The sequence below is a fragment of the Lolium rigidum genome, chromosome 7 (genome assembly GCF_022539505.1).
Source record: "Lolium rigidum isolate FL_2022 chromosome 7, APGP_CSIRO_Lrig_0.1, whole genome shotgun sequence".
Lineage (NCBI taxonomy): Eukaryota > Viridiplantae > Streptophyta > Magnoliopsida > Poales > Poaceae > Lolium > Lolium rigidum.
The window spans coordinates 62,697,631-62,722,337 of record NC_061514.1 but is presented as its reverse complement, the minus strand read 5'-3'; the positions used below and the strand labels follow the sequence as shown (position 1 = coordinate 62,722,337).

General features: G+C 45.3%; 1 protein-coding gene across 2 annotated transcripts; it reads right to left on the bottom strand.

Annotated features, from left to right (window-relative positions):
* Positions 1 to 16,447: 16,447 nt before the first annotated feature.
* On the bottom strand, positions 16,448 to 19,102 carry LOC124674988 (probable protein phosphatase 2C 43). Of its 2 annotated transcripts, none has more exons than XM_047211043.1 (5): positions 18,869 to 19,102; positions 18,344 to 18,786; positions 17,714 to 18,078; positions 17,056 to 17,292; positions 16,448 to 16,885 (listed from the first exon to the last, which is right to left on the bottom strand). In XM_047211043.1, exons 2-5 carry the CDS (start codon positions 18,660 to 18,662, stop codon positions 16,634 to 16,636), a joined length of 1,173 nt encoding a protein of 390 aa, XP_047066999.1. In that variant the 5' UTR covers positions 18,663 to 18,786; positions 18,869 to 19,102; the 3' UTR covers positions 16,448 to 16,633. The 2 variants fall into 2 exon arrangements, with proteins under 2 accessions (XP_047066999.1, XP_047067000.1); XM_047211044.1 differs by having other exon boundaries at positions 18,881 to 19,102.
* Between the last annotated feature and the right edge of the window lie 5,605 nt (positions 19,103 to 24,707).

Genomic DNA, 24,707 nt, shown 5'->3' with positions numbered 1-24,707 from the left:
TAACTCCTATGGAGGATACGAGGGTGGAGAGGAACCCGGAAACCATCAGCGTTCTGAGACTCCTATAAGAACTCAACAGGTTGGCGTTGGGGGTCAGACACGGAAACCTATAGCAATCCAGCCAGAGGTAACTCTGAGATGGAAGAGGACGCCACAACCCATTTCCAGAACAATCAGTATAATAGAGGAGATAATGAGGAGTATCCTATGCTGATTGAGTCTGATACTGATGGTGGAAATACTTATGGCGGAGTCACCGGGGAGTACACCCGATGGGTGGATTATGATGCACTGAATAACCAATTCATGAACACAGATTTCTCCCTGGGGTCATCATCCGATTCCTACTACAAGCCTACGGGAAGACCCTATGTTCCAGATTCTGTCTGGAGGACTACACGTTCGACCGGATGGAAGCCTGGGATGTATCGGGAGTGAAGCACGAGTAGAGACCACCAAGGGAGGCGAGACTACAATACAACTGTACCACATGTATTTTAGTGTGTAATATTTGTAGAAACTTGTACATATACTTCAATAAGTGAGTTTGCATACTCACATCGCTACTGAGAATTGTAATAAACCACTTAAGTATGTATATACATGGTATATGTTTTGTATGATTTGCATTTACTTCCTGATTTCCATTGCGTGACTAGTTCTGTGCACAAAGTTGAGCTCCAAAAGCTTGCGCATGGAGTAATTATGAGTACCACTTTGTGTTGCAGAACTAGGGGGATATGTCGGGAGCGCCGAGTGAGGAGAGCGAAGAACATCGCCTCGAGCGTGAGGCCAAGCAGAAGGCAGAGGCTGATGAAGCAGCCAGAAACAAGTTTCCACCACCACCACCACCGATGACGCAGCAAAACTTCCTCCAGTATATGCAAATGATGGAGGAAAGGCAAAGGATTACCATGGAGCAGCAGAATAAATTCTTCCACGATCTGCTGCAACAGAACAAGGTGGAAAGACCTGAGAACCATGGAGTCACTCTGTCAGACTTCCAGAACACTAAGCCAATCTCCTTTGCATATGCGCCCGAACCTATGGACGCGGAGGATTGGTTGATGGACACTGAGCGTAAGCTCAATACAGTAGGATGTAACGACCTGGAGAAGGTCAGATACGCAACACACTTGTTGTGTGGACCCGCCGCATCATGGTGGGATAACATAGTAGCCGTTTATCCGGCTGATAAGGTATTCACTTGGGAGGAGTTCAAGAGGAAGTTCAGGGAATCCAATGTCCCTGAGAGTATTGTGGAATTGAAGCGTCAAGAATTTGAAAGTCTCGAGCAGAAGGATAAGGCTATCCTGACTTACGTTAGGGAGTTCTCTGGATTGTCCCAGTACGCCGTGGAGGAGGTCAACACTGAGGACAAGAAGAAGAAGAGGTTCATGCGAGGATTGAATCCTCAGTTCAAGGTACAACTCAGGATGTTGAGAGCTACTGAATTCCAGGAGTTGGTGGATGCAGCCATCACTCTTGAAGATGACTTCAAACAGCTGCAAGAAGAAAAGAGGAAGAAGGCTAAGTTTGAGCCTAAGAGATTTGTGAGTAATAAGCCAAACACTGGCTTGAGCTTCAAGCCAAGGTACAACAACAACAACAACAGGAGGAACCAAGGATTCCAGCCTGCAACCCAGATTGTTTGCCGTAGCTGTGGAGGCAAGGGACATTTTTCCAAGGATTGCAAGAGGCCTAGGATAATATGCTTTGGTTGTCGCGAGGAGGGGCATATGCTTCGGGATTGCCCCAAGAGAAAGAATGGAGGAGGTCCGTCAGGAGGAGGAGGAAACCGAGGCGGGAATACCGGAGGAAATTGGAAGAACAAGAAACCCTTCGGCAAGTTGAACTGCACCAGCTTGGAGGAGGTGGTGAACTCCAATCAAGCAGTGATAGGTACGCTTCAGATACTCACTCATCCTGGCAAAGTACTTTTTGATACTGGTGCAACTACATCATTCATTTCTCAGCAATTCATCATCAAACATGGGATTAGATGCACTAAGTTAGATAAACCCATAACCATACTTTCCGCAGGGGGAACGATATTAGTAACCCACACAAAACCTGGACAAGTCATTATGATCAATAAGTGTGCGTTTGACGCAGACCTGTTCATTTTACCGATGAAGGACATTGATGTCATTCTTGGTATGAACTGGTTAGAGGAAAATGGAGCACTAATAGATTGTACCCATAAGACAGTGTCTCTGAAAAGCCCAGGTGGAGAAAGAATCATATACCAAGGAGATAAGCATACTCAGATTGAGGTTGAGTTAAAGTTGAATAGTATGAAGGAGGTGAAACTCGAGGACATTCCAATTGTCAACAAATTGCAAGATGTATTTCCTAAGGAATTACCTGGAATGCCACCAGATAGGGAGATAGAATTTACTATCGACCTAATTCCAGGAACAGCTCCAATTGCTAAGGCACCATACAAGATGGGGCCTAAGGAGTTGAAAGAACTCAAGGAACAATTGGATGACCTGGAACAGAAAGGATTCTTACAAGAGAGTATTTCACCATGGGGATCACCTGTGATCTTTGTGGATAAAAGAGATGGAGGTCGAAGGATGTGCGGAGACTACAGGAACCTGAATAATGTTACTATCAAGAACAAATACCCACTTCCTAGAATACAAGATCTTTTTGATCAAGTTAGAGGCGCGGGAGTCTTTTCCAAGATTGATCTTAGATCCGGTTATCATCAGATAAAGATCAAGAAGGAAGACGTTCCGAAAACAGCCTTTGTCTCGAGGTACGGACACCATGAATACCTCGTAGTACCTTTTGGATTAACCAATGCCCCAGCAATATTCATGAATCTTATGAATAAGATCTTCATGCCATGTCTAGACAAGTTTGTCATCGTATTCATAGATGATATCTTGATATATTCCAAAGACAAAACTGAACATGCTGAACATCTCAGAATCGTGTTACAAACACTAAGAGAACACCAACTGTACGCCAAATTCAGTAAGTGTGAGTTTTGGCTAGATCAAGTAGAATTTCTTGGTCATGTCATTAGCAAGTATGGGATAGCAGTAAACCCAAGTAAAGTAGCATCAGTTTTGGATTGGGAAGCACCCAAGAATGTCAAGGAAATCCGAGGATTCCTGGGAATGGCAGGATACTACCGGAGATTCATTGAAGGATTCTCTAAGATAGCAGGACCAATGACCAAGCTGTTAAGGAAGAACACACCATTCGTGTGGTCTGATGAGTGTGAGAAGAGTTTTCAGACTCTGAAAGAGAAACTCACCATAGCACCGGTGTTAGCAGTTCCGGAAGTTGGCAAGGATTACACCGTGTACTGTGACGCATCCAAACATGGATTGGGATGTGTACTCATGCAAGATCGGAAAGTAATATCTTATGGATCAAGGCAACTCAGACCTCATGAAGTGAATTATCCAACTCATGATCTAGAGTTAGCAGCAGTTGTATTTGCACTAAAAACTTGGAGACATTTTCTCTATGGAGCCAAGTGTGAGCTCTATACTGATCATAAGAGTCTCAAGTACTTCTTCACTCAGAAAGAACTCAATATGAGGCAGAAAATATGGCTTGAATTGATCAAGGATTATGATTTGACCATCAATTATACTCCAGGAAAGGCTAATGTTGTAGCAGATGCCTTGAGTAGGAAGAGTACTGGAGGAATAGAACAAGAAATATCACCGGAGTTGAAGAAGGAAATAAGCCAAGCCCAAATACAATTTTGGGAGAAGGAAGCTCATGAAGGACTATCGGTGTTACAAGTAGCCGATGAACTAAGTGTCAACCTAAAGAATGAGATAATTATGGGTCAATTGGATGATCCATTCATCGTAGAGGAGATGAGAAGGATTGATGAGGGGAGACCATCAGAATTCCATCGAGGAGAATCGGGATCGTTATGGTTCCAGAAAAGGATTTGTGTCCCGGATATTGATGAGATCAAGGAAGTTATACTTCGGGAAGCACATCAAACACCATACTCCATACATCCAGGAAGTACAAAGATGTACATGGATCTCAAAGAATTATTCTGGTGGAATAACATGAAGAGGGAAATAGCACAATACGTGGCAGAATGCCATACATGTCAAAGAGTTAAAGCTGAACATCAAAGTCCGGCAGGAAAGTTACAACCTTTACCAATACCAGAGTGGAAATGGGAAGAAATAGGAATGGATTTCATCACCGGACTACCCATGACTAATAAAAAGAAGGACATGATATGGGTAATCGTGGACCGGTTGACGAAAAGTGCACACTTCTTAGCAGTAAACCAACAAGATAAAGGGGAGAAACTCATCGATCTTTACATCAAGGAGATAGTGAGTAAACATGGAGTGCCCAAGAAGATCGTGTCAGATCGAGGATCCGTGTTCACATCAGCATTTTGGAAGCAACTACATGAAGCTTTAGGATCCAAGTTAGACTATAGCACCGCCTATCATCCTCAGACAGGTGGACAAACAGAGAGGACAAATCAGATATTGGAAGATATGCTTAGGGCATGTGCCCTAGACTTCGGAGGATCATGGGAGGAACACTTACCACTAGCAGAGTTTTCATACAACAATAGCTATCAAAGTAGTATCAAGATGGCACCATTCGAAGCTCTGTACGGAAGGAAGTGTAGATCACCGATATGTTGGTATGAAGCAGGATCAAGCAAGGAGTTCAATCCTGATTATGTTAAGGACAAGCAACAAATCATTGACATTATAAGAGATAGGCTGAAGATAGATCAAAGTCGACAGAAGAGCTATGCAGACCAAAAGAGAAGGATTTGGGAGCCACAAGTGGGGGACATGGTATATCTTAAAGTAAGTCCGATGAAAGGTCTTCAGAGATTCGGAGTAAAGGGAAAGTTGATCCCTAGATACATCGGACCTTTCAAGATACTGAGTCAGAACCGAGGGTTAGCCTTTGAATTGGATCTACCGGGAAGGTTAGCCCAAGTTCACAACGTATTCCATGTGTCCCAACTCAGGAAATGTTTAAAGACCCCAGATGAGCCAGTATCACATGATGAGCTCGGGTTACAACCAGACTTGACTTACATCGAGAAGCCAGCCAAGATTCTTGAGGAGAACTGGAAACAACTCAGGAATAGAGCCATAAAGTACTGCAAGATTCAATGGAAGCATCACCCCGAGAGGGAAGCCACCTGGGAAAAGGAAGAAGACCTGAGGAAAACATACCCCGAACTGTTCAGGTATTACAACCACAACTTCGGGACGAAGTTTTCTTTAAGGGGGAAGGCTATAATGTCCCGCATTTAGAGACGATCGAGGGGTAGAATTTAGAAAGGGATGTGCATTGCATCGTAAAATGCGGGAAATTTCGCGCTTTTAAAGAAAAATTGCATCAAAGGGGGACAAGTTTCTCTCTCGACACCTTACAGGGTTAGGTTTTCGAGAGTGCGATAAACTTGGACCTCAATTAGCTCAATTAAGGTTTTCAAGAAGAGAGGGGGATAACCTACCTCTCAACTTAAGTTGCATGATTGAATTCAAACAACTTGTGTTTGAATTTCAAATTTATACATCAATTGAATATGTCATAATTCAAATTGAGATAATTCATTAAACAAATAAATAATCAAGTATATTAAATAATACAATACATAATTAAGGCTCATTAGAGAAACCTTGAGCTTTATTGATTAACACACATGATACAAAGTCATTTACAATATTCACATGAATAATTAGAATTACAACACATTACGTAAATCAAATAAATGAAAAAGAAAATGAAAATTACAAAGATTTATCTAATTGGCTAAGCTAGCTAATTATTCCAGAGTTCTTGATCATCTCTTGATGAAGAATTTTGAGAACATCCATTTGATCCCTGCACAATATCACAACACAAAGAAAAACAAGTTATGCCAAGTGGCAGATTAGAGAAGAAATGAATATGGTGGATAATACCACAGCTCTGCCGAGCTGATCCATCCCAGCTCAAGTTCGAAGCCACACACACACACATGCAGCACACAAGGACTACTGCATGTGTAGCAACACACAAGGCCAGGGAGAGTCACCAAAATGACAAGGTAGTGCTGTCGACCAGAGAAGCAGGGTACATGATGATATAAAACCTTTTCATAGCCAGAAACCCTAGCAGCTCATCGCCAGGATCTCCAGGGTAAGAACTCAAGAACAGGAAGAACACATGGCTAGCCAAACCATCCAGTTACAGTTCCAACAAGAACTGCTTACTGTTGAGCAACAAAATATGGAGTAGATCAAGCATCAACTAGCCAGGAGGAGCAGGGAAAGCACAGAAACCATCCAGAAGCAAAACCTCTACACCAACACCATTTTCTAGGAGCTGGAGTGAGGTATACCATAATCATGAACAAACCAGATGGTTTTGTTCATCATATGCACAACCATGTATACACAGATGCATAAAAGGGTGGAATAATCCAGTATTGATCATCACTTGGTCATAGACCAAGAGTAACCTGATAGAAATGGCAAAAATCAGGGATCAATCAAAGCCTATGACCATGGTTATGCCAACCAGACAAGTGGTAGCATATTTCCAAATGGAAATAGGAAGAAAACCATCCCAGACTTGTACCTAGATACACACAGACTACTCTAGCCCATTTAAAACCATCAGATATGCAGAGATATATGTTTTCTGCAAGTATTTTCAACAACAAAAGCTTCTGGTAATCCAATAGGATCACCAGCAAGTATTCACTCAACCACAGCAAGCCACAGAGAGGGGGAGCTACCCTTGGACAGCATCAAGATGTTGTCAGGGCCACCTCAAACCCACAAAACCACACATCAAGCCATCGCATCATTACCCGGAGGGTTCAGTATGAGCTAGGGTACCCAACCAGTGGTTGGCATCCCTCTAGCTACATCAAATCCATCCATGAGATCACTACTACTAAGCAGTTCACATCATTTATCTATTCAACACATCAGAGCTACACAGATAAATGAAACAAATAAGCAAACCAAGCACCAAGTCTTGCACATGATCCAAGGGATAACTGCAAGCATCAGTAGATGCTTTACCAAGCTCAAACATGCATCGACACCGAGATATAAGCACCGAGTCAAACACCAACAACAGCATTAGCAAGACAACCACAAGCAGCTAATGATTAATGGATCATCGAGCTTGCTTGAGCATACTAAAGCATGCTAGATTCAAGCCTAGCACCAATACATGAATCAATTACATGAAATGGCCACAGTTAAGCAACCAATCTATCACACATAATCAAATCAATACATGATAATGGTATGCAGAAGCACATTAACAGAATACATAGCTGAACAGCTAGTAGGCAAGCTCCAGAGAGCATCCCCATGAAGCAAAACCCTAGGAGCATCACATAGAGGCACTGGCACTTGCATAATTGCAAGGATTCTTCACATAAATCAAGCCAGGGGCAAGTACATGTTTATACAGGAAAGGCACAGCACCAGTAGCAAGTTCTGGACCAACCTAGCATGGCAGTAGCATCATAGAATGCTCATGAGCAAGTGCTCATGAGTCACAAGCAACACGAAGGTGAGCACACATGCTTAGCTCAGGGAGAGGAGAGTACCAGCATGAGCACAACAATAGAGCTAAGTCATGGCAGTAGAGCAATAGCAGCAGCTAGCACAGTACAACAGCATACACACAGCATAGCACAGCAGCAACAGCCAGCAAAGCACAGCCGCACTAGTACAACATGACAACATCTCCAAGAGGAGGAGCAGCCAGGGCTTGAGCTAGAAGAGGAATGAGAAGCGCTGGGAGAGAAAGGGGATGCGATGGAGCACTTACAGGTGAAGCGGGCCGACGAACGCGGCCATGGCGGCCACGGCGGCACACGCCGGGGGCACGGCAGCGCCAGGCCAGGCCAGGCCACGACAGCGGCCGCAGCCGCCCAAGCACCACCACGGCCGGGCGCGGCGACACCACAAGCATCGGAGCGCCGGCGGAGCGGCGCATCGCCGCAGATCCTTGCGGCCATGTGTTGCAGACGAGTTGGGGGCGAGCGATGGCGATGGCGAACCCCAGATCGACGCGGATCAATGGATGCGCCGTCGAGAGGCGGTCAGTTTGTGACCGATCTCATCGCCGGGGATGGTCGGAGTCAGCCGGAACAATTCGGCGACGGTGGCGGCGACAGAACGTCGCCAGAGAGCGTAGGGTTAGGGTTCGAGGCAACAGGGAGGAGAAGGAGGGGAGTGAGCGACCGCACGCGTTGGTCGGACCCGAGTGGGTCTAACCCAACCCATTGGGCTCCACTGACAAGTGGGCCCAGGGGCAAAATTGTCTTTTCATAATTTTATTAAAAAACAAAAACTTTGAATAAAATTAGAAAATAGATAAGAACTCTAAAAAAATAAATAAAAATATGAAAACCACTCAGCATAAAATTCTCTATCATAATAAAAAATGGGATTTTTGAGATAAATAAAATTAAGTCATAATTTAATGAATATAATAATCATTAAAAATCACACCTAATATTTTTAATAATAAAATAAGTCCATAAAATTCTTTTGGACTTTAAAACACCTTGGCAACATTCCAAGGTAGTATTTCGCCTTAAACATCGTATCCCTAAATTATTCTTAGTAACCACTTCCAACATGAAATAATAAAACACCGGGAAGGGGGGAACAAACCCTAAAAGCCGAAAGCATGCATATTTGCTTCTTTAACCATTGCCCTTATCGGACAATGATGCTATTTTTCAGCAACAGAGGACAAGGGTCAGTCCACACCATCCAACTGCAACACTTTGCAGTGTTCAGGCAAGTTCATCACTTGCTCATGTCATTTGAGTAATTTTATCAAATTACTTGCAAAGTACTATATTTATCACTATTGCATAAAAAGCAAAACCACTATTTTCATAACTATGAATATGACTAAGTGGTGGGCAATGGAACCATGGATTGTGTTGATATGGTGGAGGTTCCATTGCAAGGGTTTATATCCATCTAGGATTAAACAACAAATGTCGTCCAGATGATTCTTGTGCCGTAAAACCCGTGTTCACCATAAGATCTGGAGTGGGACGGAGTAGTCAAAAGTGTTTCCACCTCTCGTTCATCAACGGACACGCTTTACCGTAGTACACTTGTAATCCAAGGGGGCAAGCGGTGAGGCTGGGGAGTCCTAAGTCCCCACGGCATAGTCCGTAGTACACTTGTCGCCCGAAGGAGCAAGTGGTGAGGCTGGGGAATCCTAAGTCCCCACGGTATTGCGGTCTATGAGGGGTTGCAACGACCGGTGAAGGTATCAGGCTGTCGTTCCTGATAGTAGTCGAGGTTGGATGGTATCTTTGGATACGCTGGCCGGCGAGGACCCAAGGTCGGAATTGCAACAGAGGGTGGGTGTTCGAGGTAGCGGAGGAACATGATTGACTAGGACCTTATACCGGGCCTCACACCAAAGGAAGTGTGGACGGAAAAGCTGCCCGGTTGGCACCAAGGTTAAGATCTCTTATGGGTAAAGCAACACACCTCTGGAGAGTGTAATGAATCGTGACCAGTCACTCCTTGTTCCGGGATTTAGAACTGCGAACGCTGCCGGAAAGGAACTCCATGAAGTTCTAGTCAACCGGTGAAGGCTGACGGACATAGTTCTTCTGAATAAAAATAACCTTTTGAAGAAATGGTTATCAAAACCTGCATGGTATCAGACTTTCTGGTCTGGTATCGTAGATAGTGCATTAAACACCTCTTTCCTAATACGAACTTGTTGAGTATGCTCGTACTCATACCACTCTTAAATCCCCTGCTTAGATTGTCTGAACCATCTGGAGGAGGACAACGACAACCCTGAAGGAGCCGACATCATCGGCTATGAAGAACCGGACCTCTCTGGAGGTGTCGAAGGTGTAGACTACCTTATAGTCTACGGAACCGGGGAGGGTTCCGGAGGAGAACAAGCTTAGACCGATAAGTAGTAGTAGTATCCGAGCAGTACGAACTCTTAGTACTTAACTGCTCATTGGAATAGATGTATAATCTAGTAAGACTCTTATATTGTAAGTTAAGTTGGGTTCGCCTCAAACCCAGGAGTATCCCTCTTAGGACCCAAGAGGAGCTCCGAGATGATATGTACATATGGCTTGTAATAATAAATGAATGAGTTATGGACCTGCTATGTTCTGTTGTACTACTCTGAGGGATGTAATATTTGCGGATTGGTACTTCGTGAATGTTATATCAACGACTGGCATACTACAACATGCAGTGGTATGCAGGGTCACCACAGTGTTGCACCTTGCCGCCTCTCGCCTTCCTTCATGGCCATTTGCACCAGATGGACATCTCCAACGCCTTCCTTCATGGCCATTTGCAGGGGCAGGTGTACTGCCAGCAGCCCATCGGCTTCGTCGACACCGAGCGCCCCGATGACGTGTGCTTGCTCTCTCGGTCCTTGTATGGACCGGCAGGCGCCCGCGCCCGGTACCGGCGCATCTCCGGCTTCCTCGCATCGGCTTGGCTTCCGCTCCACGCGTTCCGATGCGTCGCTGTTCGTCTACCGGACCGGCAACGACATGGCCTACCTGCTGCTGTACGTCGACGACATCATCCTGACGGCCTCCACCGCTGGGCTTCTTCGACAGCTCACCGACAGTCTTCGCGCTGAGTTCGCATTGAAGGATCTTGGCCCGCTCCACTACTTCCTCGGCATCGAGGTTGTCCGGCGTGCGGACGGGTTCTTCCTTCATCAGCGGAAGTATGCCCACGAGCTTCTCGAGCGTGCAGGGATGCTTAACTGCAACCCTGCACCTACTCCTGTCGATACGAAGGCCAAGCTCTCCGCCAGTGATGGGTCGCTGGCGTCCGACGCGCCGTTCTACCGCTCCATCGTCGGTGCTCTCCAGTACTTGACGTTGACGCGACCGGAGCTTCAGTACGCTGTGCAGCAGGTGTGCTTGCACATGCATGCTCCTCGGGATGCTCATTGGGCCGCGGTGAAGCGGATTCTCCGCTACGTCTGTGGTACCATGGGCTACGGCTTGTTGTTGCATGCTTCGCCCTCGACGTCGATCGACCTCGTCGCCTACTCGGACGCGGACTGGGCGGGATGCCCGGACACACGGCGCTCTACCAGCGGCTACTGCGTCTACCTCGGCTCGTCGCTTGTCTCTTGGTCCTCCAAGAGGCAGCCCACCGTGTCTCGCTCCAGTGCTGAGGCCGAGTACCGCGCTGTGGCCAACGCCGTGGCCGAGTGCACGTGGCTTCGCCGGCTTCCGTCCGAGCTCTCTTGTCCCGTTGACAAGGCTACGGTGGTCTTCTGCGACAACGTGTCGGCCATCTACCTCTCCGCCAACCCCGTTCATCATCGGCGCACCAAGCACATTGAGTTGGACATCCACTTCGTTCGTGAGCAAGTTGCCCTCGGTCGTGTTCGAGTTCTTCACGTACCGACGTCTCAGCAGTTTGCCGATATCATGACGAAGGGATTGTCGTCCATGACTTTTCCGGAGTTTCGGTCCAGTCTATGTGTCGGTGCCGACCCTTCGACTGCGGGGGGGGGGGGTGTTGAGTAACATATTGTATACGTATAGGTCCCCGTGTTTTTTCAGGGTTGTACCTGTAATTGTACATGTGTCCGCCTACATATATATGAGCAGCCGACCCTATTGGTGCTGTGCAATCTCCAATACCTCTTCTACAGATTGTGACCACCTTTTCTTACTAGAGAAGGATTAGGGGCATCTGGCAGTAACAAGGCTGTTGAACAAGTCGAACGGTGACAAATTAAAATACAAAACGTTCAACGGTAGAGGAAACTGATCAGTGACAACTTGATAGTGCCAGGCTGCCAGCTGTCAAGAACTTAGGTAGGAAATCCTTTAGTCATCTAACACCTCTTTATTGATTGACTTGGCAATGCAGAAACTTCTTCCAGAGCTCTTACAGCTTACAAGTGTACCACGCAATGAAGTCAAACAACAGTCAATTAAAATATTTGTAAAATATTTATGAAGAAAATGGGAGGTTTTTCTATCGTTATAACTTCTTGGCATCTAATTTTCTTGAATGCAATCTTTACTGTGTATATTATGAACAGATGTTCATGCTACTATACTATGCACACCTTGTTCATGAGGCCAAAGTAAGCCCTCTTTGATTTATTTTTGTTCTGCAATGCATGTAAATTCGAAGCAGAACACACTGAAATTAATTGTAATTTTCTGTAAACAACTCGAAATGACTTAATTCCATTCATTTTTCCTGTTCCCCAATCTCCAATAAGATGCTTCAGCCTTCAGTACTACTGGTCAGACCAAGCCTGGTATATACTACAGAACTGACATAACACATTCACATTGATGGAACATAACACAGAGTGCAGTAAGCACACAGATAGAAAGAATCAGCAAAAAGCCAAATTATCTTTCTCACATGTCCACTTTCTACTGGTGCTAGAAATTTGGAATAATTTTTATGTGGCAGTTTTCTCATCGTAAGAAACTACTTGTCGTTTTGCATAAGGTCAACAACCAAGGATATGAACACTTGTTGTGCCACCCACATGAATTTCAACAATTCTCCTTCTGAACCTTGTCCTAACTATGTCTTGACTACCTATAGTACCAACTTAGGTTGAAGCGCTCGTTCTAAACTGACATTTCCCTTGTCACAAAATCATGGTGACGAGGTTTTTAAGAATAAATATCATACTGTACTACCTCTGTCCATAAATAGATTTTTAAATTTTTGTTGAAATTCGGATGTATCTATACGTATTAAGTGTGTACATACATCCAAATTTTCACAAATTTAAGACATATGACATGGAGTATTTTTAAACAGCTTGTTAGTCATCGATAGCATGCCTACCTCACGATAGGTAACCTTTTGCCAGGATCATGTGGAAGAAGCTCGGAATCAGCCATTTGCCGCACTAGCACTGCTCCAGATTCCTTGTGTTTCACTTTGCAGGGTAAGGTGGTGCAGATGGAATTTCTTCCGTTCTCCCTCTCCTCTAAATCTAGTTTCCCTTCGGCAGAATTTTGCGAGTTTGCCTTGCCATCTTCATTCTATCTTGCTCCACATTCACAAATGCACGATCCAGAATCAGTTCTCTAGTTCTCCAATCTCCAATCTCCAATCTCCAGCACCCCAGCTCAAAATGAGCACAAATATAAAAGACGTGTAGAAAGTGCATGCGAAGTAAGGAGGGAGGAGGAGTACCTCACCCAGTCCGCCCGGTCGTTGTCCCGTCCGCCGACCGCCGACCGCCGACCGCCGACCGCCGGCGTGTTCGCCTGCGTGGCTGCGTCGGTCGGCGCTAGAGCAACAGAGAGGAGGCCGAGATGGGTTAGTTTTCTTTTTCGGTCTATGATGGGCTTCATACTCTGGTAGCCAAGTTAGGTTATCTTTGCCTCGCGTTCATACCTGGCCAACGGGCCGGCACCGGCCCGGCCCCCGCTTCACGTGCTAGGTACGATCTGGCACGCCTGCGGCACGTGAGCTGGCGGGCCGTGCCGTTCCGGCCCACGTGTCCCGACGCCCGGCCCCGGCACGGCACAGTTGTTGATGGGCCGACACGTCAGCCCGTTTGGCTCGCGGGGAAGAAAAACAGCCCGTTTTGTCTTCTTTTTTTTGTCCTGTTTTGCTATTTCTAACTTGAAACTGTCCTGCAAAAATCGAAAAAATTCGAAAAATTTCAGAAAAAGCAATATGACAAGATTTCAAATGGGATAAAATAGCTTTATTAGATGCTGCCTCGTTAAAAAAACTTACATCCCGAAAAAAGAGTACAACCGCTCTAAAAATCTAAACTACATTGACGCTCATTCATGCATGTTCTGGTGCCTCACCAAGTGGCCAGTCCCACCCCCACGAACTAGATTGAAATTGTGTTGCCATCTATTACACACAGCTCTACACTTTAGACACGTGCCATGTTGCGCCCGTGATGGGCTAAAATCACGTGCTTGCGGGTCGGCGTGTCACAGCCCGGCATGTTGACCAGGTATGCTCGCGTTACATGCATACACTTTTTTCGAGTGAGCCAGGCCTGGGGATAGGTTGTGGGGAAGAGAAAGTTGTAATGTGAGCTCCCGTTTAAGGTACTAGAGTGTTCGTGAGATTAATGGAGACAATTCTCTAAAGTATTCCTGAAATTTCTACATCACTTAATTTTCACAAAGTTCATCTCCAATTGACTATGTAGGTGTAAAAAAATGAAAATTGAGGGAATTACACTAAAGTTTAGGAATAAGCGTGGATTAAACTCGATTAATATTGCAGTATCAAACATGCTTTCAGGAATAATTGAAAATTTAGGGTTTGATGTGAATTATTCCACTAATCCCCATAAAAACCCTAGTGCCAAAATAAGACCTAACGCGGCAATTCTTATATGATACTCATCACATCTTATAAATAAATATATAAAATTGAGGGGTACCTCCACCCTTGCCACCTATTATAAGAGGGACTGCTCACCGCAATTCAGGGTGTGTAGGTTTTTTTTGTTTGTTTTCCCCTGTTTTTTGGTGTTTTGTTTTCCCATCTGATTTTTACATTTTTATTTATCTTTTTATGTTTTCATGTTAATTTTTAGTTTTCACTTTTTTCTTGTTTATTTTTTTCTTAAATAAAGTAGAGCATTTACAAATTTAAATATTTTTTTAGAATCATGCAATTTTTAAAAGCTAAAAAAATCAAATATGATTTCCCCTAAAATCTAAAAGTTTTTTAAATCTAAATAAATTAATCTGAATAATTTTTCAAATCTGAACTTTTCAAATATGGGAATTTAAAAAATAGGAAACATATAGAAATAAAAATAAAAAGAGAAAAATAAAAAGAGAAAAATAGCAAGAAGAAAGCCGTTACTTGGGCTGGCCCAACAGGAGTGTACACATGGTCGTCGACGTCGTTGCTTTTCATTTATCGCATGAGGTATCGCCGGTTTCTATGTTTTCTGCTCCAGCTTTTTATGGTTCTCTTTTGTTTTTTCACCATTTTTCATGTCTAGGTCTTCTTTGCTAATTTAAATTTATTTTCCATTTTTCCTTTGTATTTTTATTTTCCTTTTTTTTCTTTCTTCTTATTTTGTCCTTTATATATTTTTTGTGTTTCTTTTCTCCTTAATGGGAACATTTTCTCAAGATATGTGACATATAAAATGTTCATAAACCTTGATAATGATGGTCTATGTTTTACGAAAAAAATTCATGGGCTCGGAAAAATCTTAAGCATTTCAAAAGGAGCATGTTTAATTATCTAAAAAGGTGTTCAAGTTTCACTTACCAGAATGAATTAGTTTTTTAAAAAAATCCATTTTCATTTTTTACTAGTTATCTTATTTGCGTTCGGTTTTGATGATTTATTGATGGTTCTTGATGATTTCTTTGATATTATGCAAGTGATGAAGTTTTCCATGATGAAATTTACTTACCGGAATGAATTTGTTTGCTTGAAATATTTAATTGTAAAATTGCAATATAATCACAAATTATACAAGTGACCTAAAGAGCTTGCCATCTCATTCATGCTCACAGAAAATTGAACATGTAGCCCTAAACCCACATCGAGAAGTCATGGGCCTCAAAAGAGAGTTACATGGGTGTTTAGCCAATTTCTACGCAGAGCAGCACGATGGTTCAAGTTAGGCAATTCGGACAGCCCCTGATGTTGTCAAGTAGAACCTAGAGTGTCTTGCCACTCTAACCCTGATTGTCTAGGTCCTAGACCAAGGGTTCTACATCTTGAAGGGTCTTACCAGAGGAGGCTTCTTCCTCTTTCTCAAACTCCATGCTCCACAATTAAATAAAATGAAATAGTTTGACTTTTCTTTTCTTTCATGCTTCTCTCTTGGATGAATTGATATCCCGTGTATATTAGATTTCCTCCATTTATTTCAAGTTGCTTAGCTCAAACCTTACTAGTAAAATGTAGAAGATAGGAGGGTCAAATAGTATATCATCCAGAGTGGTAGATGGACTTGGTAAAGGAGAAAATTCACCTTTGTGGGCCATGACTTAGCCAAGAGTTTTCCAATACACGTGTCACTATTCGTAATTCAACAATATCAAGTAAATACAAACATTGACCCCAAACAAATCGGTTAACAAAAAAACGACGTCATCCAAAATGGATCCACCACATGACGGTATCTTCACAATCCTACCACATATCATGTGACATGTAATCAAACAACGAAAGCCTTCAAGGATTTCACAAAGGGAAAGCATCTCGCCCCTACTCGGCAATTTGTCACCAAGCGCATATCAATATTCCAAACACTATCCCAATAAGACTAGATATTCAGGTAAGCACTCCAAAGTACGAGAAGTGCTTCAAATCCAGGTACATAGATAAACCACCAATTCCAGCTGACCAACACTTCACCAAAAGAGTTCATAATAGAAACATTTGTACTGATAAGTAATTATTGTTGAATGGTTATCCGGTGTGTACTAATATTTAGGAGAGTAGACAAGCATGGTAGCAGACTATTGCTAAGAATTGTATGGCAATTCCGTGGTGGCATGAATTTAATAATACTGCACATTAAAGTACTGTACTATGCAAGAACAGAACCAAAACAAGACTGCAAAGTGTAAACATAAGATTACATTGGAACGACAAATTAAGGTCAGGTTAATGTATCAAGAAATGCTATTTAACCCTGAAAAGGTGGAGGGGGCTCCTGACTCAACAAACCCACGAACTGAAAGTTCAGGAGCAGAAGCATTCCCCTCTTGCAGTAGCCCATGATCAATAAAAACAACAACAACCGTGATGTCGTCATGGAAGAATCGACGAACACCTTTCTCCAGTCTTGTAATATCATTGTACCTCATTTCTCTCTTCCGTGCAGCTTCTTTCAGAGCTGCTCTTACTAGCCTCCTTGCAATACCCTGCAAACGAAGGAAACCAGAATTCAACATCAATGCAGAAAAGATTACTTGTTCATCAACAAAAACAAAACAAAACAATTGCAGGATCATCCCCAAAAGCAAAGACTCGGAGAGGGAGAGGGAGAGGGAGAGGGGAGAGAGAGAGAGAGAGAGACATAACGAAATCATACTTCTCGTGGATTGTTGTGCACAATTTCAACAGCCCGCTGGTTTGTAAGGTGCTCCCACAATCCATCCGATGCAAAGATAACAAAACTATCTTGTGGACGAATGGGTCTCGTGCATATAGATGGCTCCGACGTTAGAACGGGCCGGCGGAGAGGCTCGGAGAGGTGGAATCGAGTTATGGACGGATCGACAGCAAATTCTTGCTTCTTTAAATATGCATCACCTATTGACCTTGAAACCTAAGAGTAAATCAGAAGTATATTCCGAAGAATAAATTTTCAGAAAAATTAACAGTATATTCAGGTGGCATAATATATGATTGAATAGAAACATACAATTAGAAATAGTGATACAACTTCAAAAGTAATGATCACCTGTTCTTTTAAAAGGCGCAATGATCACTTGTTAGCTGTCAAATATATACTAATATTAATACTCCCTTCTATCCATATTACTTAATAGTAAAATAGATGTATCTACAACTCAAATGTGTCTAGATACATCTATATTAGCGTCACATAATATGAATCGAAGGGAGTACTATTTACTATTTCATGAAAGATACTAAAAGTAGCAGAAGATTAGCCGTCTTACTCCACAACAAAAGTCTATAAAGCTTCATAGATGCAAAGCTTGTCATATAATGTCTGTATTGTTTACCTGTATAATGCCTTTGATGCGCCAAACACCATTCTTCATAACAACAATTTGTGAATCATCCGGATGAAGAGATCTGAGTTCCTGCCTCACTTCCTCGATGCTTGCGTTGTGGTCTCTCGTCAGCTGCTCAGCAACAATCTTGTTTGATCCATTTAAACAGCCAACAACTGCCCGAGAATCGCCAAGATTGGCCAGGTACAGTGTTTTTCTCCAGATGACACCAACTAGACAACATGATCCGATAGCGGCGATAGAAGGCTTTATCAAGTGTGTCCTACGCACAAGCGACAAGAAACCTTGCTCCGTGGCAGAAAAGGCATTTCGGACAACATCCTCAGACACTGTTCCACTTTCTTGGGCGAGACCTGTAAACATATAAAAACACTTTTTTGCGTGAGAGGAACGCCATGGCACTAAGAAATGTTATTATTATTGGCAACTAGTACAATCAAGTTCCTCCAAATGAAAATCAAAAGAAAAAAATAAGTTGTTGTTTCACTAAATATATATGCAGCTCTGAAAAATTTAACTACTACCAAGGTGTAAGCTAATTAGTGAACAGCACAACATATAGCTGAAACGAGTGAAAAATATTGGCGGAAATGAAATCTCGAGAAGAGGGGCACGTACGGACGAGGTGTGCGGAGAGGTGGTTAGATATGAAGCGGGACGCCTCGGCGCCGCCGTGTCCGTCGTAGACGCCGACGAAGGTGGATGCGGCACCGGTCTCGACCTGGCTGTGGTCCTCCAGCACCTCGTTGGCCTGCACGACGGCGAAGGAGAAGTCGCCGGCCGCGTGCCGATCGAGGTCCCGCGACCAGAGCAGCAGGTCGTCGGCGTCGGCGCCGCTGCCGCTGCCACTGCCGCCGTCCTCATCCCTCCTCGTAAGCGAGTACCTCCGGACCCGGTCCCAGCACGCGGACGCAATCTTCTCCAACCACGGCCACATCCCACATTTCCCTGCGGTGGCACAACGACGAGAGCTCCGAACACCTCGGCAGGAACCGCGCGAAGTTATGATTTCCGTTGCCTACTGCCCCATCACAAATCAGAAGCCCGGCGCGCTATTCCACCTGGAAAAAATGTGCATTCGATTGGACCCCCACCTTTCGACTGTAAACAACCGACGAAATACGAAAACCCTCAACTTATCACCTCTTCTCGCACCTCTACGGGCGCAAACTGCACCACGACGACAGCCAAATTCCCCGAAGACGTTCAGACTTGTGGTGTTCTTTAGAGGTGGTGTCTACGAAGGGGTTTGGCGCGTGAAGACTTTAGACGTATTGGTGGTGTTGAGAGGTGGATCGCGATGTCGCGAGGTTGGAGGAGAGAACGAGCTAGGAGGTCTCGTGGTCGTGTAGAGGTGGGTTAGTAGTGGAGCGGAGTACCCTTCCTCTCCGGTGCGTGTGCGTATAGTGGGGGCCCCGTATCGGCTATATATAAGCTTTTCATGGAGATGGCCCTGTGATTTTCAGGTACTTGCCGGAGACCTATCACCCCTCGATGGAAAAAGTGCACCAAAAGAGGAGGTATAAGAGAAAGCAAATTAAAGCGCGGTTCTGACGGCGATCGGCTTTCAGGTACATGCCGGAGGCCATTGACTGTTCTGACGGCGATCGGCTTTCAGGTACATGCCGGAGGCCATTGACTTTTGCATCTCTATCCCCTTTGGAGCGAGAGGATTTGTAGGAAGGGGTCATGTGATTTTCTGCGATACAGCTCGAGATAATGGTAAAGCGAGATTACGCTCGCGGAAAGCCCGGGGAAAAAGGGGTCGCCGGACAGCTACGCCGACCCAACCCAGCCGTGTGCAGCCGTCCCGATCTACCGGAAACCAGGAGAAAAAGCCCTGCCAGAAACTGGGAGCACGGACGCCAAGGAAGATTATCAAACGGCTGGCGTCTCAACGCAATGTATTGTTATAAGTAGGTAATCGGGCGATGATAGCACGGCTCGCTTTACAGATCAGAAAGAGCTCGCGCCCCTTCGCCCTTGGGAGAAAAAGCGCGGGAGAAGCCGTGGGCGCTGAAAGATGAGTGTCGAGCATGCAGTTCGCTCGCATCACTGGGAACCTGTGACACCGCGCGCTCGCGGAGCTGTACGCTGGTCAGAGCTCATGCTTTAGCAGCTCAGCCACTGATGTTTACGCCAAACGTCCGCGTCCTATCGATCGGTCTTGGAGATCAATGATACGTATCGCACACAGAGAGGAACAATCGGACCGTAGTACTGCACAGATGGCTGAGCGTGATTTTCAGATAGCCCTCTTGAGTCCGTGTGTGCGCTATCTGAATGCTGAATGCAGCAGCAGACGACACGAACTGGTGCGCCTAATGTCAGCGGAAAACAACCGCTGCTTGGCTGATGGCTGCGCGCCAATCGCCTTACCCGAGCTTGACTTTTCCGGTGATCTAGAACCAAGTTCATGCATGTATCCGATGCTGCGTGCTCTCTCTTTTAGGTAGGGTTGGTCGCGCTTTTCCTGCTGGCGGACGGAGAAGTGCACCCGCTGATGATAAGGCTGGAGGAGGTCGACTCATCGTTCGATCGATCGATCGATATCTCTAGACTCTATTACGACGGCGGCACGGCCGATCAGTGGTGTGTCTACGTGATGATGTGATGTGTCATGTATGATGCTGCTATTGCACCTGGTGGGGGTTGAAATGGACGTGAGTCCAGTCACAGGTCACCAACATCTCGTAGGAGTGATTTCGTGGAGGGCTGGAGCGGATCGCGTGCGTCAACAGGGGGCAGTTAACAGGCCGGCAGAGGTGTCTAAAATTCTGATACGTTAACAGGCAGAGGTTTTTAGTCCTTGGGCCGAGCATGCATCCTAGATCACTTGTTCTTTCAGTGTATTGTTGCCAAAAAATTTTTTGTCTCTGATTATATGTCTATTGCTAAATTTTGGGTAGCAAATAACGAGCATGCATTTTTAAATTTGGTTTGTGCCGCTAGTCTGGTGTGTTTGAAAATTTAGAAATGACATGATATGTAATGGTCAACTTTGGTTAAATTTGCACGACCTCTGAGGATGATCCTAAACTCAGTCAAAAGATGAAAGATCACCTTCGAGAAAAGCATGGCTGTAGCCGTGGACCAATTATGTGGCCATGTGCTGCAAAACTTAAAGTGAAACTTCCAACTAACGGATGGTGGCCTGCCAAGGGCGCTCGCCGATGAAGGATCTTTTCAAGGATACCTTACCTATTTCATTGAAGAATGGTCGGAAGGCCGGCATACAACACGCTTGAGGTACAGGTGCCCACAAGACGCAACTCCACACTCCCTTCGGAGAGGCAGCACACATTCACTACGGAACTACTCGCGACATCTCCACTTATCTATTGACGTAAGAGTGCCTCTAAAAAGCTCAGCCGCTCTCCACAACTCGGCCTCGTCGGAGATCTTTGAGACCACCATCGATTTGGAGGGTGCGACGCCTTCAAACACTATGTCATTCCGGTAACGCCATAGACACCAACAGATGAGGGTCACACCTGTCCAGAGATCATGATCTGCTCCAGGTCATCCACGCTTCCCCTGTAGCCAGCAAGCAAACCTAGTATCTAACTGCGGCATCCAATGCAACTTACCCCACCAGCGTAGACAGATCGCCCAAACCTCACGAGTTAGCACGCATCCCATCAGAGGTGGTCCAAGGATTCCTCGACCTGGTCACATAACGGGCACGCCATCAAATGAGGGAGCCCACGTCTGCTAAGCATGTCCGTTGTCCAGCACCTGTTCTTGGCCGCTAACCAGAGAAAAACCCTTCAGTTTGGTGGACTGGCATATCCACCCTATCTCAAAACATTGCTCGATAGCTAGAACGCGCGGAGTATGAGTAGTCTTTCTCCCAGCCCCATCTAAAGCTATCCTCCACTGGAGGGCAACGTCAACCAGCCGGTCTGCCACCTCGAAAAGTTCCCCGATAATTGGCGCGTCTAAGTCCAGCGGGATGTCATCCAACCAAGCCCCAGCCAGGCCCTCTCTGACCGTGCGCTGTTGGACGGTGCGCTCCGGGAACGCCGTCAATAGATTTTACGCTATATCCGTTAGCCGACCTTCGAGGAGCCGAGGTCTGCTCCGGTGCTCCCCCTAAATGAAGTTGAAGGATTATAGTTGGTTTTTTTCTTGTGTTGGGTCCGCAGAAACCCATATCCAACCCATGTATACCCGTATATATCGATACGGTAAGTGTACGCCGCGTAAGAAAAAAAGAGGTCACGTGAGCAAGATCATTATAGGACCTTTCTATTTCAGCACACACACGTGACCGTAGATACGTAAAAAAACGAGGTACAACACAACGCGAGCCATACGGGCCTGTGCAGGGCTGTAGGGATGGTGGACCTATACTAAAATTACGATCGTTCCCCCGCTTACGAACAGGTATGGGAAGATCTTCACCGTTGTTGTGTTTGACGCGCCCAGAATTTTTCCATGGGAGGAGCACCGTAGTAGAAGTGCGGGAATCCACCGGTCCGTCCAGAAGGTGGATGCCCGGTCACCCAGCATGGAGTAAGTTGCTCCTTCAAAGAACTGTCTCACCACTTGTGGCACTTGAATGTTCAACTCCTTCCACGGCTTCGAGTCATCGACTCGTTGAAGCCACAACCATCTAACTCTCAGGGCAATGTTCATCATCCGGAGGTTAGGGATGCCAAGTCCTCCCCATTCCTTTGGTCCGCAGACTTTGCTCCACGCCACTAAGCAGTGACCTCCTTTCACATCGTTCCGGCCTTTCCACAAGAAACCTCTTATGATCTTCTCGATTGCCGAAATGATTTTTACCGAGATGTCGAGGGAAATCATGGAGAAAAAAGGGATTGCTCAGAGCGTCGCACGAACCAGCTCCAAGCGCCCTCCCTGTCCAACAGAGAGACCCTCCACCCTGGCAGTTTGTTGGCCACACTGTCCACTAGGTATTGAGCTGTGCTGCAGTCCATTTCCTCAGCGTTAGGGACAGTCCAAGGTATCGGAGGGGAATGGGGACCACGGGGCACCTAAGCTCACGGGCAACAACCTCCTCATCCGCACTAGAACCGCGAATGAGATTCGCCGAGCATTTGTCCATGTTGGTGCAGAGGCTTGAAGCGGCACCGAAATCCACGACGATCGCGGCGAAGACCTTGAAATCAAGCACCGTGGGACGCAAGAAAGTCACCACATCGTCAACATATATGGAAGTGCGGTGGCTGATATGTCTCAAACGTATCTATAATTTTTGATGCTCCATGATTATTTTACACCAATTTATATATGTTTTGCTCATACTTCGTTGCACTTTTATATATTTTCCGGCACTAACCTATTAACAAGATTCCACGGTGCCAGTCCCTCTTTTCTCCTGTTTTGTATTTTAGAAAAGTTGTCCAGGAAATATTCTCGGAATTGGACGAAACAAAAAAGCAAAGTCAATATTTTTCCGTAACGAAGACAGAGTCCAGAGGGGGGTCGAGGAGGAGCCACAGGGCAGCCACACCATGCCTTGGTACGGCCAAGCTTGGGCCCCCGCCAAGGGGTGGTGTGCCCCCCCAGGGCTCCACCGACCTCGCCCTTCCACCTATTTATTCACGATCTCGGGAAAAAACCTAAAGACCCGAGCCTCCATACACGAAAAGTTCTGTCGCAGCCGCCATCGCAGACCCTAGCTCGGGAGGGTTCTGAAGCTCTTCTCGGCACCCTGCCGGAGGGGGAGATCATCACCGGAGGCCTCTACATCGCCATGCCCGCCTCCGAAGTGATGCGTGAGTAGTTCATCCCTGGACTATGGGTCCATAGCAGTAGCTAGAGGGTTGTCTTCTCCAATTTTTGCCTCATGTTTAGACCTTGTGAGCTGCCCTACATGATCAAGATCATCCTTATGTAATGCTACATGTTGTGTTTGCTGGGATCCGATGAATATTGAATACTATGTTGAGATCGATTATATAGTCTTTTCATATGTTATTTGTGATCTTGCATGCTCTCGTTGCTAGTAGATACTCTGGCCAAGTAGATGCTTGTGACTCCAAAAGGGAGTATTTATGCTCGATAGTAGGTTCATGCCTCTAGTTTTCTGGAAGAGTGACAATAACTTCTAAGATTGTAGATGTGATGTTGCTACTAGGGATAAAACAACAATGTTTTATCTGAGGGTAATTCTATTGTTTAGTTTACAAACATTGCTTAATCCGATAATCCATTGCTTGCAACTTAATACTGGAAGGGGTTCGGACGATAACCGGAAGGTGGATTACTAGTCATAGGCACAGTTGGATTACGGTCTATGTATTATGCTGTAATGCCCAAACGAATCTCATAGTAATCATCTTGTCATGTATGGCCGGTATTCTGTCAATTGCCTAGCTGTAATTTGTTCACCCAACATGTTATTTATCTTGGAGAAACACCTCTAGTGAACTGTGGACCCCGGTCCTTTCCTTTACACTGATAAATTCATCCACTGCAATCTTGTTATGTTTACTTACTGCAAGCACTGTTCTCTTTAATTACTGCAAACATCTCCTTCCACTCGATACGTCTAATCCTTTGTGTTCAGCAAAACCGGTGAGATTGACAACTTTACTGTAAGTTGGGGTAAAGTACTTTGGTTGTGTTGTGTGCAGGTTCCACGTTGTTGTTGATGCCGGTAGTGCGCCCTGCCACTAGTCAGCTAGCAACACCTTCAGAATTCGCGCCGTTCTCCTACTGGTCGATTAAACCTTGGTTTCTTACTAAGGGAAAACTTGCTGTTGTGCTCATCATACCTTCCTCTTGGGGTTCCCCAAAAATTGAAGTCTGTGTTACGACGAGCACCATCAGTGGCGTAGCCCAGATGCCGCCAAAGGGGTGATCAAACCCTCACTAGAATACTTCTCAATCATTAGGTGTAGGATCTCCATGATCAAGATGAAGAGTTGTGGGGATAGCTGATCTCCCTGCCTCAATCCATGCCTATTGGCAATCCGTGAGCCCGAGGTATCATTCAGAAGAACACCAG

Coding starts and splice junctions, on each gene's coding strand:
- LOC124674988 (XM_047211043.1), bottom strand. CDS start 18,662: ATGTGGCCGTGGTTGGAGAAGATTGCGTCCGCGTGCTGGGACCGGGTC. Junction 17,293..17,713: donor GCATCAAAGGCATTATACAG/GTAAACAATACA, acceptor ATTTACTCTTAG/GTTTCAAGGTCAATAGGTGA. Junction 16,886..17,055: donor TGCACAACAATCCACGAGAA/GTATGATTTCGT, acceptor CTTCGTTTGCAG/GGTATTGCAAGGAGGCTAGT.